The sequence below is a fragment of the Scaptodrosophila lebanonensis genome, unplaced genomic scaffold, assembly GCF_003285725.1.
Source record: "Scaptodrosophila lebanonensis strain 11010-0011.00,11010-0021.00 unplaced genomic scaffold, SlebRS2 tig00000113-arrow-arrow-pilon, whole genome shotgun sequence".
Classification (NCBI taxonomy): domain Eukaryota; kingdom Metazoa; phylum Arthropoda; class Insecta; order Diptera; family Drosophilidae; genus Scaptodrosophila; species Scaptodrosophila lebanonensis.
Window position 1 is genome coordinate 1,152,168 of NW_022060575.1, and position 21,791 is coordinate 1,173,958.

The 21,791-nt window shown below is 39.3% G+C and overlaps 2 protein-coding genes across 2 annotated transcripts in view; one reads left to right on the forward strand and one right to left on the reverse strand.

Annotated features, from left to right (window-relative positions):
• The window catches only part of LOC115628352 (elongation factor-like GTPase 1), a 118,608-nt gene that overhangs the window by 9,511 nt on the left and 87,306 nt on the right, over positions 1 to 21,791 (forward strand). The window lies entirely within an intron of this gene.
• The window catches only part of LOC115628327, a 42,526-nt gene that overhangs the window by 5,083 nt on the left and 15,652 nt on the right, over positions 1 to 21,791 (reverse strand). Inside the window, exons 3-4 of the mRNA XM_030524384.1 lie at positions 2,767 to 2,915; positions 2,499 to 2,577 (exon numbers count right to left, since the gene is read on the reverse strand). Of these exons, the coding sequence (XP_030380244.1) occupies positions 2,499 to 2,577; positions 2,767 to 2,915 (228 nt within the window). The remainder of the gene's footprint in view (positions 1 to 2,498; positions 2,578 to 2,766; positions 2,916 to 21,791) is intronic.

Sequence of the window (21,791 nt, forward strand, 5' to 3'; positions counted from 1 at the left end):
TTCACACATTAGTGTCTCACATTTTGCTTTGGCTACTTCAACCGTTTACACGCAACTACACGAACAGCTGCTTGTATGTATGTATGTGTGTGTGTGTGTATGTATACTTAGTTGTCCCCAACTGTTTGATATTTTGTATTGTTTGTTCTACCTGCATTTGTAAAATGCATATTTTAAAAATCGTTAAATGCAAAGTTGTAATTTTAGTTACGTAGATTATATTACCCAAATTTGAAATCGATCTGACAAAATTTATAACACAAACTTTTCATTTGAAAAAATGAATAAATTTTAAAACCCCAATAATTCAAGCTCCAACACAAATTTTGAAAAACCGAGTATGCAGTTTTGTTTGTATTCTTTTATAGATTATAAAACCTAAATTTAAAGTTGATCGATTCAAAAATGCAGAATTTTCAAACAAACTTTGGAGCTACTTTTCCCCCCTTTGGAGCTCGAATTTTCCAAAATCCCTTCTTAGTGCGCATCTACACCATGATAGGATACTTGAGCCCAAATTTCAGTTTCCTAGCTTTTACCGTTTGGGCTGTGGGGTGTTGATTGTGTTTCAATTTTTCCACAGAAAACCCCCCTTTTTTCATGCCCCAGGAAAAATGGTGAAAAACCAAGTATACAGTTTTTCTTGTATTCTTTTTGAGAGTATACAAACTAAGTTTGAAGTTAATTGGATGAAAATTGTAGATTTTTCATACAAACGTTGGAGCCCGTTTTCCCCCCTTTGGCGTTCGAATTTTCCAAAACCGCTTCTTAGTGCTCACCTACACCACTGAAGACAACATGTGTCCAATTTTCAGCCTCTTAGCTCTTACCGTTTGGGCTGTGCGTTGATTGCACATAGCTTTTCGTTTACCGAATTTTCCACCGGAAAATCATTATTATTCAGGCCGCAGGAAAAATATTGAAAATCCAAGTATACAGTTTTTTTTGTATTCTTTTTGAGAATATACAAACTAAGTTTGAAGTTAATCGGATAAAAATTGTAGATTTTTCATACAAACGTTGGAGCTCGTTTTCCCCCCTTTGGAGCTCGAATTTTCCGAAACCCCTTCTTAGTGCTCACTTTCACTATAAGAGGGATCTTGTGTCCAAATTTCAGCTTCCTAGCTCTTACCGTTTGGGCTGTGCGTTGATTGCCAATCAGTCAGTCAGTCAGTCAGTCAGTCAGTCAGTCAGTCAGTCAGTCAGTCAGGACAAACTGTTTTATATATATAGAGATTACGGTGCGGTACAAAAAAAAAAAAAACGCTCTGCCCACTAATAGACTACGTGAGATACACACACCACACTCAAACACATACATACATACACCGAGATGGCTACTGCTTTTGCAATTTTCACAGCGACCACATATACATATATATGTAAGTTTAAACACATTTCTAACACAACCTGCTCTGTAATTTGTAATTATATTCGCTTACGTTACAAAGAATTAATGAATTTCTTTTAAAAACTTCTGGAACGGTACAAAAGCGGTAAAAGGGCACACAAGATAAGTAGTAGTAACCAATCATAGTATGAGGAATCACGTAAATTTCATTTATGTTTTTATTCGTCTTACTATACGAGGGGCAGAGGCGGTGTTTTTTTTTTTTTTTTTTTTTTTTTTTTTTTTTTTTTTTGGGATTCCCCCTCCTCTTCCCTCTGCAGAACTTCATCAATACTGTCCCCAATTTCAAAGCAACTCATGCTAAACTTTACGTATGTACGTAATTAATATATAATTCCCTTCATCTAGATGCTAGAAGGATATATCCTGTTTAAATATGATGTTTTAAATATTATATGTACCTATTTTATAAGGTACTTGGATTTTCATCGTTATATCGTAAAAATTTGTTTTTTTCATGTTCCGGGGTTGTTTAGACATCCCAGTTATTTATTTATCCGAGTTATTTATTTATATCGTTCAGCCATTAAATTAAATCCGCTTATACGTACTACTATTCTCACTAATCGATGCTAATCATGAACTAAAATATTTTTCCAGAATTAACGTTGGGGCACAGTAAAGTAGACCTACGAGCTCTAATTTTTTTTTTTTAGAATCTTTCTTTAAAGGTTAAATTCGATCTCTAAGGCATTTTAGACCAACATAATGATACCAAATTAATGTATGCACTCTACTCCCGCCTTTCGCAGATATCTAGGTTGTGCCTTGCAATTATACACGATCATGAATTTAAGTTCTTCGTACACGAGTATGCATGTCGCATCTCGTTCGTGGATGTTGCCAGTCTGAGCCATCGTGCCACGGAGCTCAATGAAATCAAGTCAATTATGCGCTTGTTAGGCACTTAGTAGGAAACAGCTGGACATTAGACAGCGAAAATACTGTATTTGCATCTCTGCGAATGATGATGCAACTCTTTGAGTCTTGAAAACAGTTACTCAGTTACGTAATGAATGCAGCAAATGAATGAATACGTCGGGAGCAACGCCTCCTGCCGTTTTTAGTGCGCTTCCTGGTCACTTACCTTCTTTTTATTATCACCAACCAATTTCGTTGTGTGCTGATCGTCTTCGTTCAGACTGGCCGAGCAGGGATCACGATATCTGTGGCATATAGCATAGCAAACGTAAGGGATTAGTATCAGTGTTGAGTGGGGAAAGCTCAGCTGAGCTGTCTTAGATTAATTGCTGCCGCTGTTGAGTCGCTGTGGGCGCTGTCATTTCCAGAAACCCGACAACAAGAGACAAACAAAAAATGAAAGAAAACGGTTGCCCAGCAATCGGATCACTTACCTTGATGGACATGCGCAGAGCGGTTGGGTGTAATTTAAACGCACGTAGACAGCATTACAAACTTGCTGGATTGCACACTCGGGCAGCAGATAGATGTGTTGATTGTGTGGATAATAATGATATTTGGTGGGTTTCGCTGTCGCTGTTTTCTGTAAATGAGCAAGTTAGATGGAATGAGAAATGATTAGACATATAATTTGCAGATGCTTGTTGATTGATGTGCCAAGTGTTTGTAATTAAAGGCCCCTACACTCAGCTAACCATCTCGAAGGCTTAATAGATAGAGCCAACTTGACGTTGCGACTTCGCCGCCAATGGGCACTTTGTGGTAACAGACAGGCCGGCTTGAAGGACATAAAAGTACTCTTTGTTTGAGGAACGAGTATTTCTATTTTTAATTCACCTATGCTTTCTTATTTTCTGGAGCATGTTTAGTTTAATTCGAATTTTATTTAAGAGAATTTTGAATAAATTTGTAATTTATCTTTGACTCCTCTTTATGGGACATGAGCTACCGGTAAAAAGGGTGTAAATGCTCGTTTTACATTTTTAGTTCACTTATTCTTTCCTATTTTCTTGAGCATTTTTAGTTTAATTCTAACTTATGAAAAGAATTCCTTATATACATATGAAATTGTAATTTATTTTTGACTTCTCTGTATGCGCTAAAAAGGGTGAACCCAACCACCGCCCTTCAGAAAATATCTCTTAAATGTTTATATACATATGTTTGTACAAGCATTTTGCTACTCTAGCGGAGTAGTTGAAAAAGTCGAATATACAAGTAGAAGCTGAGCATCCCACAGTCGGTTGAACTCAATTGTATAAAGCGTTCTTCTGTCTTGCGCTTCATTCGCTAAAGTGTCGGACAGTACGCGCCTTTAGGCCTTCACTCGTCGCCAGTCTTGGCTTAGCTTGTTTGTCAGTTGCAAATATTTGTTTGTTTATTTATTTGTCTGCCAACCTGCCTGCCGGACTGCCTGCCTGCCTGCCTGCCTGTCTGCTTGCTGCTCTATGAGCCGTCTAAGTGTTGCACATAACACATATTTGCTACTCAGTTAGTGAGTGGAGACTTTAGAGCGCGAAATTGATGCTGTCGAGTGGCAGCAACAAACCATTTTTAAATAATAATAACAACAACTACTGCAGCAGCCGCTGCCGCAGCCGCAGCAGAAGCCGCAGCAGTAACAACAGCAGGAGTGTTGAAGGTAAGGAAAAATTGAAAACGGTTAAATGTAATAAAGTTCAGTCGTTCGTTGGTCGCATTCAAATAGCATACGGGTTGGCAAGTCAGCCAAAGCGGGTTAATGGCTAGCGAGACCCTCACATAATGCCGGTACGTTCGAGCTCTTGAAATTGGTTTGCTGCACTCGTCTTCTGTTCATCTTTTCCTCTTTTCCGTTCGCTCGTAACGAATGCAGCGGAACCGCAGTCAAGGAAAATGAAAAGTTATTAAGAAAATGGTGCAGCAGTATGTTCGGGAAATAGTGAGTTATGTGTGTATGTATGTGTGTGGTCGCTTGGTGTGGGTGAAGCGGAGCGGAAGGTAGGAAGCTGCCACTACTACCACTGCTAAATGCAACTTTTCTGGATAATTTCAGTTGCACGGCACTTGCGCGCTGCCACAACTTCCTTCCTGCAACTAAGACTCGCTTCCCTGCTCGAACTATTGCTTCTTGCTTCCAATTTCATTTATGCGGTCTGTTCTTTTTGTTTTTCATTAGTCGAAACTTTTCAAATATGGAAACGCACCTCACAAGTTTGGCTTGTGTGGGTCGGCTGCTCCTACGTTGTGGTTTTCGTTTCGGAAAACTATTCAAACATTTATGGCACATTTAAAAGTTTTGAGGTAGCTGCCACTTTGTCTAGCTTTGGCCAATTACACATTTTTCATGAATTATGTAGATTATATATATTTTAAAATCGAAATCAAGCACTCGCCTAATGAGAAAGAAACTGAGCCAATAATGGTTGTAATAAGTAAAGTTATTTATTTCTCACTGGGTTTCTATTTGTAAAGCAATTTATTAACATGCCTGCATTCACAGCTGGAATTGAATAAGCAAACACGATTTATTTTGATTCATTAACTTGAATTACTCAAAATATGATTTATGCGCCGCTTTGGTTGCACTCCATGTGCTCTTTGAATTAGGGGATCTAATCATCAGATCAGTAATATCTTCAACAATTTATTACTCATATACATATACAATCGATTAAATGGGGGGTCTACCTTGGGGGGGGGGGGGTCGTGTTCTCTGTTTTTTCTTAGTCTAGTTACTAGTTAATAATTGCATTCAAAATGTGACTAATTTTGACGAAATTCGCTAAAGGGGTGTAGGGGGAATCAAGATGGATATGTCTAGATCGATTTCTTTCGTCATGCTGATTAAGAAAATATGTACTTTACGGGGTCGGAGGCGATAAATTATGAAAGATATTGGGATAAGATTTGTCCGGGTTGTTCGCAAATTTCAAAGAAGAGAGAACGCTACAGTTGACCAAACCCAACAGTGTCATATATTTTTACACTACGGGTGCAGGATATGATTATCAAAGCATTTGAAATCGATTCCATGTTCCAGGAGAATATATCAAGACCTGCACCCCATTAATTCAATTTTGTTCGATATAAGTACATATATGTATGTTGTTTTATAGCGATCCGTTAACTTCCATTACCAGACACATTGCCTGCCATTTTCTCAGATAATCGGCAATTTTAAGTGCAACTAACTAATTGCTTCTCCAGCTCCTTGTTACCTGCTGTTAATTGAGCTTAACGTGGTGCTGGCTAGCAAAATGTTGTGCCATTGCACTTCACCTACAAAACGAAGTTTCCCATGTCAATCATTTGGTGTTTGCCACAAATGCAACGCTGCAACGTCGGACGCCATCCGCCTACTGTCGGGTAGGTCCAAAGCTTCACTTTTTGCTGCTGCTGCTGCTGCTGCAGAGGCTTACACTCTCTGTCTGTCCGATTGCATTATTATTGAATTTTTGCTGCAATGCTCTTTCCAACTGCTGCCTGCATAGTAACTTCTCCTTCGCTTCCCTCCCGCAATGTTCGGCTGTCTGTCGCAGCGTCAGCTGCTTGTCCTCTGTCTGTCGCATTGTCGCGGGCCTTGTCTAACTGTCGCCGCTTCGCATTGTTGAGTCGTCTGCCTGTCCGGTCGAACAATTGCCATCTTCCCGAATCTACGACCGTACGCTGTCTGTCTGCCAGTCTCTTTCACTTTGGTTAAGCACATATTTACCATGTTGTTGTTGTTTTTGTTGTTGTTGCTGTTGTTGCTGCTGTTGTTGCTGCTGTGGGGGTGCTTTTTCCATCAGGTTATGTTGGCTAACTAGGCCCTTGCTAAAGAATTTTCCACGAATTGCAAATTAAAGCGTCCGCTTTTCAGTTTAATTTTGTGCAGTTTCAGCTTCAGCTTCAGCTTCAGCTTAAGGCTCAGCTCACACATACACACACACACACACAAACACACATACATTGTGATGGCTCGTAGGTTAAAGTTCAGGCAGTGGCAGTTAGTAAGTGCGATCCCCCCTCTGCGCCTCCCCGCCCTCCAAGTGCCACTCGAAAATCGTGTTTGCCTTCATGTTTCGCTCGCTCGCTCGTTCGTTCGCTGGCTACCTTTCCGTTTTGTTTTTCCTACTTTATACTTATTTTTACCTCTTCTCGAGTGACGCGACCTTTCACGGCATTGCAGCACATTTTCCACTGTTGCCCCCTCTGCTTCAGTCGCTGCCTCCGTTGTTGCTGCCGCTTTGCATTGCAGTTGATTTTTTCGAGTGCCGTGAATTGCGTTTTGATTGAAAAGAAAGTGACATTTCCGTTGATTTCTTCTCGGCAGTGTTGTGTTGATTTTTCGCGCGTGCAGAGTTTTCCTTTTTACCATACACACACACACACACTCTTGTATTCTTCCATACACACATACGCGCACGCATACACTGAGTGTCGGACTTTCAGATGAATCGCCAATGTGTGTCGACTTTTGTTTTCTTGCGTGTTGTTAAATGAATTTCTGTTGCCACTATTTTGCATATGCCTGAAGTGTCAATTAAGGTGAAGTTTTTGGCGGCCATCCCGTCCATCCATCGATTCATCAATCCATCCATCATTCCTTCCATATATTAAGGCAAACATGTAGTTTTCTGTTTCATTAGCTGGTCAATATGCTGCCAATGGCTCGTATTCTGACACATCAGAGTAAACGCCTACAGACCTCTTTTCGGTAGAAGAACAATGTGGCGTATGCGTAATATTTGCAGTCCTTTTTTGCATCTTGAACTCTAAAGCTATGTTTGAGCAGTTGTCGGTAATAAATGGGGCCTGACATAGCTCATCAAGCTAAAAGGAATCCCGCAATGTGAATTCGTTTCCTGAACAAAACAGTCGCATTGTGTAATAAATTCGCGTTTTCATTTTAAAGGACAAATATAGGTTTTCAGCATTATTATGAACTAAGATAGCATTCTTTAGATATAATTGTAATAAACCACGTATTATCGCTTGCCTTTCGGTTGCATTCACCTGCAAATTTGTCAGAATCTTCTTTTAAATATCTGTTGCCCCTCATAGGTTTTTTTGCCCTCACTGTAAAAGAACAATCTACACAATTCTAGAAGCAAAACGTTTCAAAAAATCTTACCACAACAAAATTAATTGCTTCCAATTTTTCTTTTGAAAGCCTCTTGGATTATTGTTCTCACGAACCGCAAATCATCAAATTATTAAACCATGATATTGAGCACTAAAATGTAATGGATTTCATTAAAGAACGGAAATACAAACTTTGCAGCTATATTTGCGAATATTGTATGAAGATACGAACGCTTAGCTTGAAATTAAGATCTCCGATTGCAAGGTGTTAAAAACTATTTTTACAATTAAATTAAATAAAATATTTTTAGTCGTATGTTTTGCTTAGGCGTTATTTAAAAATATTCCAGCTACTTTAAATGATATTGCTTACTAAATAATTGTGATGAAATATTACTGCCAGCAGGATTTTATTTATTTTGTGGGTATTTTCACTATGATGCTATCGAATATGGAGTATATTTCTTTAAGTCTATTTCATTTTACTTTTGTGAATCTAAATTAATTAATGAACTTTTCTTGGGAATGTAATAAAATGTGGCTGAACATAGCGGTAGAGAAATTTGATTCAATTCGTGGGGCTACAAATGCCAAAAGGTCGCACAGCTGGTTACAGAGGCCTCCAAAGTTTGTTTATGCCAGAGTAGTTAGCGCTATTGTGAAGTCGTTATGGAAATAGCTGACGAGAAAGTGAGAGCACTGATGGATGATCTCGGCTGCACAAACTGCGTCATTATACTTACTATAGAGACGAATCTTTAATCGCTCTGCATTACTTTAATGGCACGAAGCCAGAAAGTTTACGGGCTGCACATTTTATGGGACAAGTCTGAACTTTTCGTATCAGTCCAAATACCTTTGAGCAATTTGAGTGGCTGAGACTTCTGGGAACTGTCCCATCAATAGCGCCTTGCCCTGCATCTGCATCTAATCAGTGTTGCCACGAGCAATGGCAACAGTTGTTGCCTACTTAGTTGCTCTTTGTGCCAAATGCTAAACGCCACGCGCTTGATTTATGCCAACACAAATTTGCTTTTAATGAGCGCCAACAGCAAATGTTTAACGCATGTAGCTGCCACTTGGCGTAGTAGCTCGTTGTACTATCTCACAGATACAGATACAGGCTCTGCTGCTTATGTGGTTGTAGCTTGTGAGCAGGCTGCTGCCACTTGGCTATTCAAATGCGCTTGAAAATTTCTCCGAGCGGCCTCAGAAATTCAAAGCCGTGGCTTTAATGCAAATTTACATTGACGTAGCCATCTCCCATCCCCTCCACCTCTGCTCGCACAGCCCACGGAAAATGCGCTTTAAGTGACATGCTCACTAGTCTGTGCCTGCAATTAATAAATAATTTTCATTTCATTTTCATTTGAAATTTTATTTAATTACGTGAAAGTGTGTGTGTGAGTGAAAAAGAACAGAAAATTAGCTGCCATTATTTATGTTTGTTATTGTAGCTGTTGCTGTTGTTGTCGTTGGCGTTGCATGTAAACAAGAAAACTCAAACCTGGCTTCGTTAGCTTGCCTCTTATTATTATTTTTATTTACTTTTTTTTCATTTCATTTGTATGGCCGCATCAAGGGCATTATTTAATTTTATGCATCAAGTGAAAATGAATTTTTGAGCTCTGCTTTATTTAATTGCTGGGCAAGTTCTCGTCAAACTTAGACTCGGTTGCTATGTACATATTTATAAAGCGTGAAATTTCAAGTAGTGTTGGAGCCAAGTGAAGGTACGAGTAGACGCGACCAAGATAATCGTTATGCCCGACGGAGGAGAGTGGAATGTACTCGTATGTAGAAAGAAGATTAAGTGAAGGCTGCCCGCTGGCTGCCAAATGCTACCGAAAATCTTATTTAACTTCAAGTTGTTTATTGTTTGTTGTCGCTGCTATTTCCACACACACACTCACATACACGAACACACACACTTACAATCCACTTGAGATGTTTTGTTTTTTGTTAACTGTAGTTTCTCATGCAAATCCACGCAATTCGTGTGCCGACCGTTTATTTGTTTCTTGCTGCGTTTCGTTCGTCTATTGTGGTTATGGTTGTTATTGTTGTTATTGTTGTGTTTTTCGTCTTTTCCGGTTTGGTAGTAATTGATAGTCATCATCAGCATCAACATAAACATCAGCATGCATGTCGTCTTGGTCTTTTGCTGCCTTCGATGTTGTTGTTATTGTCGTTTGTTTGTTTGTTTTCATTTTGGCCATTTCTTTTTAAGTTTGGCGCCAGTAAAAGTCAAGTGCCATGCGCTTGTTGTATCTTTGAACTGCACTTGGCCGCTCTCGTGGGTTACTTTTTGGTTTGTCAAAATCCAACTTCAAAACAGACATTCAAGTTGTTTGTGGCCCCGGGCCGTAATTAAAATGTTCAATAAATCAGTAAATGACCAAAGTGAAGGTGTACTCTTTATTTCTATTGCCAAAATGAACGACCGTAAAAGTCAGAGTGATTTATGTGCAGTTAACGGATACATTAAACAATGGAAATCTACTAGTATGAACTTTAGAAACACATCGCATTCCGTCCAATTCTATTTAACTACCAGTATTTCTGCAACTACAAGCCACTAAGAGCTAATCTGAAACTGACTTTATTGAAAATGACTTTGATAATAGTTTACCATTTAGTCATCACTAATCTAAAACAATGTCGCGACTTTTTTCTTAGTTAGTTGTTTGTTTGTTAAAAATATTTTCTTTTTAAACGTTAACTGAAGAAATGCTGCTGAAACCCATACAAATTTGTTAAATATCAACGAAAAACAAAATTTATCTAATCTAAAAAAAAACCCCGAAACTAAACGAAAGTATTGAATCTTTTAAATTCTGTTAAAGTTAAATTGCGGAAAAGCTTTCTTTAAATGTGGCCATGCCTTTATTTATTGCTAAAATATTGTTCCTCTGCTAAGCTATTTACAACATGTTTGTTTACAAGACTTTAGATAATCATACTTGACCTCCGTGGCGTGGGTCTGGCAAGATCAAACCAAATGACAAGGCATTACTTGAGGCAGTAATTTGCTATTCAACGTGAGTTAGATCTCTTCAACTGACTGGGGCTGTCCAGTTCAAAGTGCATGCAAACGCATGAAACAATTCGCAAACCGCATAACCTAAACTTCAACTTCAATTGCCAGCTTCTCAGAACATTCAGGCCATAACTAAAACATCACGACAAAGACAGGCAGCTGGCATAAACGAAACAACAAGCCAGCTATCACACGAGTGGCCATTTCGCTTCAGGCTCCAACTTTGGCTCTAGCTCTGGCTCTGGCTCTGTTTGTTACTCAGACTATGGCTCCATGCGCATGCGTAACTGATATCCATCTTTGGCTGCAGCGCGTTACATTTTTTTGCGCGCATAACTTGTCAAACAACAAACAAAGGTAGTCAGGCGGCTAGGCGGCCATTCGGGCAGCAACCGACGAGCGCATCTATGATATAAGGCGGGCAACAGAAATTGTTTAATAAAATGCTCAGCCTTCGCCTGAGATTGCATCAAAAAAGAAGAAGAAAAAACAGTGCAAAAGCGCAGAGAGGCAAGCAGCCTACACATAAAAGCTGAAAGCGTTCAAAGGCTGGCAGTTAAGGAGGCAGTGGGGGGCAAAAGGGGACTGCGAGCCGGCAATTACATTATTTCGCTTACCATTACAAGCAGCAGCGGCATTGGTGGCTACAACAAAATTAAATAATCCAATTGGTTGCAGTCTAGCAGCAGGCCGACATGCAACTGCAACAACATTCCATTGCCGGCAATGGCAACTACAGACGAGCCCGTCAAGTTGATCGTCCCTCAATATGTGGACCACAAAGCCGTGTAGACCGCTTTCTACTCAAGCTTGTAATACTTAAAAAGTAATTTATTTTTCCCTAGTGCACCAGCTGCTTGTCTTATATGTTGACCATGAAAAGATCTCTAATACATGTCATTAAGTCATAATACACTGCGACAAATTTGCTTTAATGTAGCAGGTTTTTGAGGCTCGCGCGCCCCTCTTTTATAAGTAACATTTTCTGGGCAAATCGATTAATAGGTAGTTCAGACAAAGCAAAATAAACTTTTTTCGGAAGTCGTCATTCGACTCAAATTGTATCAGAATGAACGTTTTTCTGTTAGACCCATCGAAACACAAACTATGTTTTTAATCCAACTGTATTACATTTTATTTATTACTTGATTTTGAACAATTCGCTTTCTGTATTCTATAATTTATCCAAAACATTAGAAACCGCTAGTAAACACCTTATGTAGTTTCGACTGTACTTGGCAATTGGTCGCCAGGAACTGACCGCTGCTGGCTGCGCGTGTTCATAATTGTTTAAATGCGAGCAGCAAGTTGTCGCCGACTGCCGACTGCCGACTTTGCAACTTGGCAACTGGCACTGCTCGCCTTAAATGGACAGGCGACGTGGCGTGGTCAATTTGCCAGGCCAGGCCAAGCCAGGCCAGAGCAGCAGCAGTAGTAGTAGCAATAGCAACAACAAAAACAACAGCAAATGCAACAGCATTCGCGCACTCCAGCGACAATCTGTTTAATGTGTCAAATGCAAGGCGTAAAGTGTAACATGTTGCAGCTGCACATTGGCATTGGCATCGGTGTTGGCTGTGGCCTCATTTAATGGCATTTTGTGTTAATGCATAGCAACATGTTGCTGATAAGAAAGCAACATTTTCCAGATACATACGAGTGCATGCACGCTGGCAGCCCACTGCACCGCTCGCAGCTTTTAGCCGATGGATGGATGGATGGATGAATGGATGCTGCTGCTCTAATTGCACTTCACTTGCGTCTAATTTACCGTTGATTTATTTCCCTCTAATGAATGTCATCAACATTGTGCCAACTTCGCTGGTCAAATTTTTCTGTCTAGTCATGAGCAGCACTCTGGTCCAAAGCTAACGAATTGTTCGCCCGTTTCTAATGCGTAGTGCCGTAATATTCGTAATGCTGTATAGTACTTGAACGTTGTTGTTGCTACCTACTGCTGCTTCTATTTTGCTTTGTGCTAGTTGTTGCCCGAGTTTATTGTTCTAGATTGGTTGCCACTGCCATTGCCGTTTCATAGCTCTTCTCCTTTTTTTTTGGTCTCAGTTTAAAGTTTGTTGAACTTATAATGAGTTTATATGATTGTTGTTGGTTTTCATTATGATATCTGTTAGCTGGGCCCTGTCTGCCTTTTCTGGGACAGTTTTTGGGGCAGGTAATGAGAAAGGCATGAGAACTTAGCAAAATTGAATGCCCATGCATTGTGTCAGCAGTGTGTCTAAGCCAAGCTATTTTAAATGCGCCCCAAATGAAATGAATAAGTTAATAACTTATTGAGTTATGGGTTTTGGTTTCTACACAAAGCAGACGCCTTTCGCTATGGAAATGCGAACTGGCGAGGTAGATTAAAAATTCCTCGGTGATGGTCGCTATTAAAGTCCCAATTGTATTAAATATTAATTTATTCACACACATAAAATCCACCTCTTTTAAAGTACATCAAAAAGTTCTTAAGCACAAAAGCCAATCTAAATTATGAGCCTGTTCGGTGAATTGTCGTTTTTATAAGAATATCACAATTCAATTAAAAGAAATATTATTTTTAAAGAACATCATATTTTTAAAACACTGAAGAACATTCTCTAATCAATAAAATATTCATTACACAAGATTGCTGTTTATGCTCCAAATGCAAGTTGTTTATAATTTATGCATCATAAAGATAAGTGTGTTTAGTAATACAATTTAGTGCACAGGTCGTTAAATTGCAACCATAATCATGTCATTTTTGCCGTTTTATTGGCTTAAAAATAAATAAAGCTGCTTTAAAAAGGAATATTTATAAATTGTTATAAAATAAATAATTTTTAAAAAAAAATTGTTATACAAGTATATCCTAAAGTTGCAGTAACACAAACGACAGACAGGTACATATATAGTGCGTAGATAAATGTTTCAATTTGTTGGCTTTTGTCGTCGACGATTCTTTTCTTCTAGTAATAAACCCATTTGATTGAATCGACTTATCTCAATGCATTTCACAAGTTGCTCCAGCATCCCAGCCTCCTCAGCCTCATCTGCTATTATTGTATAGCCAAGCAAATTCTAAGCTCGTTTAGTGAGAGCCACTTAAGCACATGACAAACACTTCAAATGGCGGCATAAAAACATTTTCCGAGCACACACATGTATCGGGGCCAATTGAGTTGGAGTTGGGAATAAATGCGTGTGTCGACATGCTTGCCTACCAACGGGTCATTTGTCCACTTGGCTTTAGCTGAACAACAAAAGGTCGCGGCAGTCAAAATGTTTACATTTGTTTTTAACGCAAATACGCACACAATACCCATAAACCGTACTGATCTCTGTGTACATAAAAATACTGAGCCGCCAACACAAAAGCCTCTCAGCATGTTTTACCTTTTGTGTTTTTCTAAACTTTTACAAATGGATACGAACATTTCTTGTACTCACGTAATTTTGCGGCTTTGTATTGAGACTGTTGCTTACCTGCAAATACAAAAGAAAGCGAAATTAGTTGCAATCCACTAACAATAATAATAAAAATAATAACAATAACAACAGCGACAACGATAACCCAAACATTTAAACAAATGGCAATACATTAGAAGAGCTTTGCATTTAATTTGAATTTGAATGAGTATTGTGCCTGGAAGCTTAGTAGTTGGCCATTGTGCGCAATTTAAACAGTTTAAATTTAAATAAGCTGTAAACTTTCTAAAAAAAAACTGTAAACTGAACTTGTTGCTCATTGTGAACGCCCCCAATTGTTGGCCCCACTTTCGAAAGGGGGTGGTCAGCCCTAAGGCTAAGATCAGTCTCTTGATGTCATCTGCATCTACACCTTCGTTTACGTACAAGTACGTATTGCCGAGAAAGCGCCCAGGCAAGATTTTCAATTAAATTTGCAACTTTGTGCCACTAATTTGTTGCGCCTAATTATTTCATTTGTTTTCATTGTCTTTGTTTTAGTTGCTGTCTTTGTGTGCTTGTCTTCGGTATAGTTTATTTCTTCATTATTTTCTTTTACAATACTTATAATGCATATTTACCAACTCGCCTCGAATCCGCCTACGGCGAACACTTTCTTCAGCTCAGCCATCGCACACTTTCTTCGAATTTATCAATGCCGCTTGAGTTGCACATCTCCGCCTGGCTACCACCCCTTTCTGCCTGTGCCCTAGGGCGGCATTTTGCCTTTTGTTTTTCTTGTTTTCGCATGCTGGTTTTTTACTGTGCCATGCAGAAAACATGAAAGAAAAATGCCAACATTACGCGCTTTGCATTTCTTTTATGTTAATTATGAGTTTCCGCTTGATTCGCCGCAGCTGAGACAAGACTGAGCACCAGACAGCAGGCAGTAAGCAAAGAGCAGCGGCTTCAGCCTTTGTGGCGTTTTTCCATTGCCCCCGACTGCTCGACTGACTCCCTGACTGAATGACTCTGAACGAATGAATGAGTGTGCGAGGGAATGCGCATCGGGCGCGCTAATGTCTTTATTAGACAAAAGAAAATATGGCGTTGTGTTTTCCTTACTTGCCACATTCCCATTCGCATGGCCGAGTGCCAGCCTGCCAGCCAGCCGCCTGCCTGCCTGCCTGCCTGGCTGTCTACTGCCTGACTTTAATTTCCGCATTGAAATTATTTTTAATAACTTGAAAGCAACATGTTGCTGCAACATGTGCACTGCTCGCATAGCAACTTCCGTTTCATTGTCCACACACTCGGCCAACAACAATCAAAGCATGCAAACATGTCTGTCTCCCATATGTGTAATAACTTGCTCTAAATGGCCAGCATTGCTGGACATGCATATTTGCAGATTTGTGTTTTCATGTGCGGTCCAACAAAAATGCTGTCTTTTCCGTCAGACAACTGGAAATATGTGACATGCTTTGCATTATGCTTGGCCTACTCCCAAAATGTACTTCACTTTAAACAGGCAATATGTAACATGACGTCACTTTTAAAGAATTGGAGGACATTTATAGTAAATATAAACGGGAATAAGCTAGTTACACCACCTGCGAGTGTACGCTATTTGTGTAACTAATACAACTTTTAACATAAAACACATACTTAAATTGTCTTCTACTTCGAATAAAAATAACTCAACATGTTAAAAGACAACCACCTAATAAATATACTTGTAAGCCTTATCACGTAAACGTTTTAAGCTGTTAAATTGCTAAAAGAAACGGAATTATTCTGGAAATCCAATACACATTATTTTATTAAGACAGCTTTGATTCCGTATTTATATTTGTACATACGTACATGAAATGGCAATCAAGTCAATTTACAAATATATGAAATATCATAAACTCATAATAAGAAATTGTTGAAGAATTTCAACATCATACCTCTAATCTGCGTCAAATTGTTATTAATTCAACATTCACACAGGGAGCAAGATTCTCGCGCTTTATCCATAACAAATATTAAAATATAGTTTGAGCTTTTCACACAATCATCACCTGACATTTTTGAAACTGTAACTAAAGTTTAGTTGAAGACGCCACAGTGTGGGATACATTTTTTGGAAAAATGTTTGAGGGTCATGTTTAAAGTATATTGAACGCCTTGAGCTTATATACTTGGTATATTTTTTATTGAATAGCTACAAATTTGATATGTTTTTCTTTAAGTTATAGAAAAGGTTTTAAAGTTGCAGAAAAGTGGACACATTTGTTTTAATGCTGTTCTTATTTAGTTTTTTTTTTGCATTGGATGTACATTGTTTAAAATTGTAGAAGTTGACTAAATACTTTTGGTGCAGGATCATAGCTCTCAGACTGTCATAATTTAGGCTTGAGAGTAAAATTCCATTTCGTAGTGCAACTTACATTCATGATAGCCTATGCAAGACAAACTAGGCGCATGATTATATAGTGACCCTAATTCGTTTAGACACTTTCTCTTACAGTTCTGACTCCGATCTCAATGCTTTTCAAATCGGCAGAAACTTGAACTTCCAATGGCGCTTCACCATTATTTAAATTAGCGAGCAGTTGCTCAACATTGGAATATGCAAATGGCATTTGCAGTTGCTGCCAAAAAGGCGCAAGTGAGAACTTTGTGAGCAATGTGGAAAAGTCATCAGCAGAGTTGTGCTGCATGTCTGAATCTTCGTCGGAAGTTGGTTGTGGCAAACCGCAGAGGAGGGAATCTCAGTCTGTTGGAATTTATGTAGCTGCTTATGGTAAAAATGCAATTTGCGACAAATGCGGAGTCGTGGTAGAAATTTCACTGCAATAGTTGACTGGTTGCCGACTGACTGACTGTCTGACTGACTGTCTGAATGAATGACTGAGTGTCGCCTGGACTGCCATTTTTGTGACTTGGCCACGCTGTAACCTCAATTTGCATTCGGACGCTGTGCAGGCTGTCTGCCATAAACGACAAATATGCAAGTATGGATAGCTCGATGATGGCTTGACTGACTCTCAAACTAACTTTATACGAGTACAAGAGATTCGGCTTCATTTTTTCGCCTGTTTTTGGTATTTGGTATTTGATATTTTTGAGGTTACGCCGTTTTGATTGCTATATAAAAAGAGATGTTGGCATCGTGCCGCAGGCCGTTGCAAATTAGCCAAGCAGCGCGTTAAGCTAACAGTAAATCAATCAGCATAGCAGCGACAGAGAAACAACAGCGGCCACTCGTACAATATACATACTTGTATCTAAGAGATACAAAGAACTGGCGCTCGTGTCTCGTGCCTTGAGTCTTGTGCTCACAAATCCACAATCAGAATTTACAGCTATCAATCATAATTAAATGAATGATAATCAAAATAGGCATAATTATGCATTTGAAAAGCACTCGGTTCTTGTTCATGTCCGATTCGTAGCATCTTTGTTCGCCAGCGTCCACATCCACATTCACAGCCAAGTCAGCGTCGGCTTTTGTATGCTATTAGAGGTAATGATAAAGCGCGAAAACCGTACGATCCGATGTGGTGGTCAGCAGCGACGAGCAGCGGAAAATATACAGGTCAGCACATTCATATGTGGCTCTAACAAGCGCATTCAAATGCGTTAGAATGCGACTCAGACAACGAGTGTGAGTTGGAGTACGCGTAGTTACAAGTCGTTCTATGTACACTTATGTACATACATTCTATCTACGAATGTGTCTGAGCCGTTGGTGCCGTTGCTTGACATGCCAACTGTTAACAAATTTAGTACGCTGAGCAGTTGTTGTAGCGGGTCTCTCGTACTAGCTTTCATTTTGCATAGGTGACAGCCCAGCTACTCGTACATACTCGCATGTGCAAGTCTACAGATATACATATAGTATATGAGTTACAGGCCCGCCATTTGCCCACCAACCCAACAACCGACTAGCCAACTAGGCAGGCTGACAGCCACATTAATTTATTAGTTGCACTTGCTTGTTGTGTAAAAGATACGCACTCTCACACTCAGACTCTCACAAATTCAGATTCTCCTGCCTGGCAGGCTTGTTGTGTCCACTCGTCGCCGCTGTTGGCTGCCTAGTTGTCTCCTATCAAATTACCCCAGCATGCCAACAACATTGAAATATCTGGCATTTATTGTTGTTGTTGCTGCTGCGGCTGAGTGGAAAATGTAACACGCATAGTTGTTTTAGCCAACTTGGCTAGCTAGCTAATCAGGTATTTGGCAATGCGCTTATGCGTACGTTCTATGCGTGAATTTGAATTTTTCAAACGCCGGGAATCCGGCTTAATGTGATATTAATTAAATGCACATTTTAAGAATCTACCCAATTTAATTAATTTAATTTAAGAGCATGGGCAAATCACTTATAAATGCCCGTAATAGTTAGCTGTTAGCTGAAAAACTGCTGCTCTGTCATCTACATTTCTAAAAGATCAGGCATTTAGAGCCTACAGGTCGTATGAGAAATGTTTAAAAGAACACAATTATGTTTCAGCGCATGTTCCGTTGACTAGCACATAAGTAAAAGTGCTGCATTATCTAACTTATTGCCAAAGTTCCAGTGCAGTTCATTCTGCTTCGAAATCATAGATATTCCATGTAAGTGCATTGCTAATAATGTACTTAAATGATCTACTTATAATGCAAAATACCCAGAAGAGAAGGTAATTTCACATTAAAAATTTGCTTCACTAAGGAATTTTACAATTATATAGTAAAGTTAATATCTCTGGAGCTATGAATATTTCAAGTCAAAGATTTTGTGGTTGATGAAGAGCACTTTTTTAAAGAATTTTTAGCATTACCAGAAGAGAGGGTAATTTTACAAGAGAGATTCATTAAAAATTTGCTTTACTAAGGAATTTTACAATTATATAGTAGAGTTAATATTTTTGTAACCATTCAAGTCAAGTATTTTGTGGTTGATGGCTGCAGAACTTTTTTTAAAGCATTTTTAGCATTACTATGAAACTCTTGAAACCACCTTTTTATTTAATCTATAAAACCGCATCTAACCAGTTATTGGATTTAAGTTTTTAAAAAAAGGACAATACGCTCTTTCATTTAAAATAACATTAGATTCTTTGCATTAAAATGTGAGCTTAAAAATATAAAAATTTATAATTTGTAATTAATATTCGAGTACATATTGCTACTCCGAAGCCATAGTTGTTCATTGGTTTTGATGCATGAAGAGAAAGCAAAATGCAGCAAGAAGAAGAGCAGCAGAGGGTAATGAGAGAAATGCTAAAAACAGCTGACCAGTATGATACTTTGGGAAAGTCTATCCAAAATATTGCTTAGATGAGAAAACAGACAGACCTACATATTAAATCAAAATGAATAGCATATTAAAATATTAATGTATAGTATGTAAGGCCATATCGTGTTAACTAAAATCGGATTAAGCTCGAACGTTTCTCCTAATTACATTTCGCCTACTGTAATGCATAAACATATGACATACACGTATGTATATACATATGTATGTATGTATGTATGTATGTATGTATGTATGCTTGCATGTATGTACATCAATCCTATAGCTACTTTATTGAGCACACATGCAATCCCATCTAGGAGTTCGGTCTTGGGCCCAGTTCGGCGAGCAAATTTTTGCTCATTAATTTGCGCGCGCTCGCCGCTTCTGCGTTTTGACGTTGATTGAAGATGCGGTCGTGTTATGGGTGCATGGGAACGGACTGAACATCGCAACCTGGCCATGATTAATAAAAGCTCTGCAGTGCAGCTCCGAAGTGATTGTGTGTCTGTATCTCTGTCTGCCTGTCTGAGCGCGACTTTGGTTATCTGAATGACTGAAGAGGATTGCCTCTGCTGTTGTTGTTGCTGTGGCTTCTGCCCGGCCATTACATACCTCTGCCTTCTGTCTGACTCGTTCGACCAGGGCTTTTCTTTGTGCGCGACTTTTGAACTCAATTAGTGTTTGTCTATCGTGCCGCTCTCCTCCGTCTCTTACCCTCCATAAGCCGCCGTCCTCTGCCACAGTCTCAGCCTCAGTTTCAGCCTCGTCCCTGCCGCCGTCGATTATGTCGACTTCAAATGACACATATTGCTTCTTTGGCTGCTGCCTGGCATAAATTTCCATTTCAATTGGGCGCAGGCCGGCCGCATTGCGCACGCCTACCGCACACGCTTTTAACCCACTGAGAGGCAGCGTGCAACTTTTGCTTTTTTGGCCTTTTTGTGTGCGGCGGCCGCCATTTTCTTGCCATTTCCTTTTCGGTTATTTTTTTGAGTCGTCTTTTTTTCTTCGTTTTTTCGCCAAATTTTGATGAAAATGATAAACTTCGATGGCTTCATGATAGGCTTTGTGCCCAGTTAGAAAGCGCATTTTTCTGTCTTGCCTTAAGTCGCTGCTTTGTTGTTGTTGCTGCTGCAGTTGCCAATGCTTTGCTGGCCATAATTGCTTGCTCGTCTCAGTCGTCGTCGCTGCTGCTGCTTGTACCCTTTTTGCACCATTTGTTGTGGTTTTCATGCCACTTACCGCCCCCTCCGCTCCATCACTGCAGCTGATGTTGCAGTCCTAGTTTCGTAGTTGTAGTTGTTGTTGTTGTTTTTGTTGTATTTTATTGCAGCTTTGGCAGCTTTGCAGCTTACGGTTTTGACCATTTTCGTTTCGTTCCGTTTCGAATCTTTGCGTTCGTTGCGTTCGTTTCGTGCGCAATTTGTTATTTTAATGATTTCGATGGAATCTGCCAAGTCTCGCACATAATTGCCGCGACCGTGCGCGGGTGTTGTTCTCCTTGTTGTTGTTGTTGTTGCTGTTGTTGTAGCCGTTGCTGTGCTTGGCCAGGCCCCATTGACTTCTGTTTTGGCTTTTGTTGAGAAAGTAGCGCGACGGTTGAAGTTGCATTCAAATGCATTCGCTTCCAATGGCAGTCAAAGTGTTTACACGCCTGACAATCAAAAACTGACAAATAGACAATACAACAGCCACAACAACAGTAACAACAACAACAACCACAACAGCACGGTTGCCACGAAATTGCTGGCTTTGCCACTGTTGGTCAGCACGGTAGTTGACACAAGAACAAGAAAACACAGACACACTCACTCTCACCTACTGCTTGAAAAGTGCTTGTGGCTGAGGAAAACTGACTACAGTAATAATCGTATAAGGGAACCACAAAATGTGGATAAAGACTGCAGGGCTTAGCTTTGGTGAAGACATTATTTTTATACCCTGTACCCAAAGGGTACAAGGGTATATTAGTTTTGTGCGAGTGCACATGGAACACACAGAAGGAGGCTTGGTAGACCCCACAAAGTATATATATTCTTGATCAGCAGGACAAGCCGAGTCGATATAGCCATGTCCGTCTGTTTGTCCGTCTGTCTGTCCGTCTGTCTGTCTGTATGAACGCAAGGATCTCCGAAAGTATAAGAGCTAGAATAACCAAACTTGGTATACAGATTCTCCTGAGACCGAGAAAGGACGAGTTTGTTCATTTTTTCTGATCCACCCCCCCACTCCCCCCCTATTAACGATTTTCTATAACTCCCGTAATTCTTGGAATTTTGAACTAAAATTTGGTTGTCACATTAGGTTAGTATCGTTAGTATAGTTATATCCGTATCTCATTATGATAGAATGATCGGAAAGAAAGTTATAGCCATATAACCAGGCCCAATGCACACATACATACATATGTACAAGTACACAAACACGCATAAGGCACGATTCTGATGTAAATGTAAATGTATGTGTGCATGCATGGAATATTTTATATTTAATTAGTTAATATTTAGTTAATTAATTAAATTAGTTTAGTTAATTAATTTAATTTAATTAATTAATTAATTTAAATACTTTTTTGTGGGGTGGTACAGGGTATTTAAGAGTTGAGCCTGCTCGACTTTAGCATTCCTTTCTTGTTTGTTCTCTCAAAAAGGTGTTGATGTTGTAAAATGTAGTTAATTGTTAAATAAAGATAATTAATTATTTGC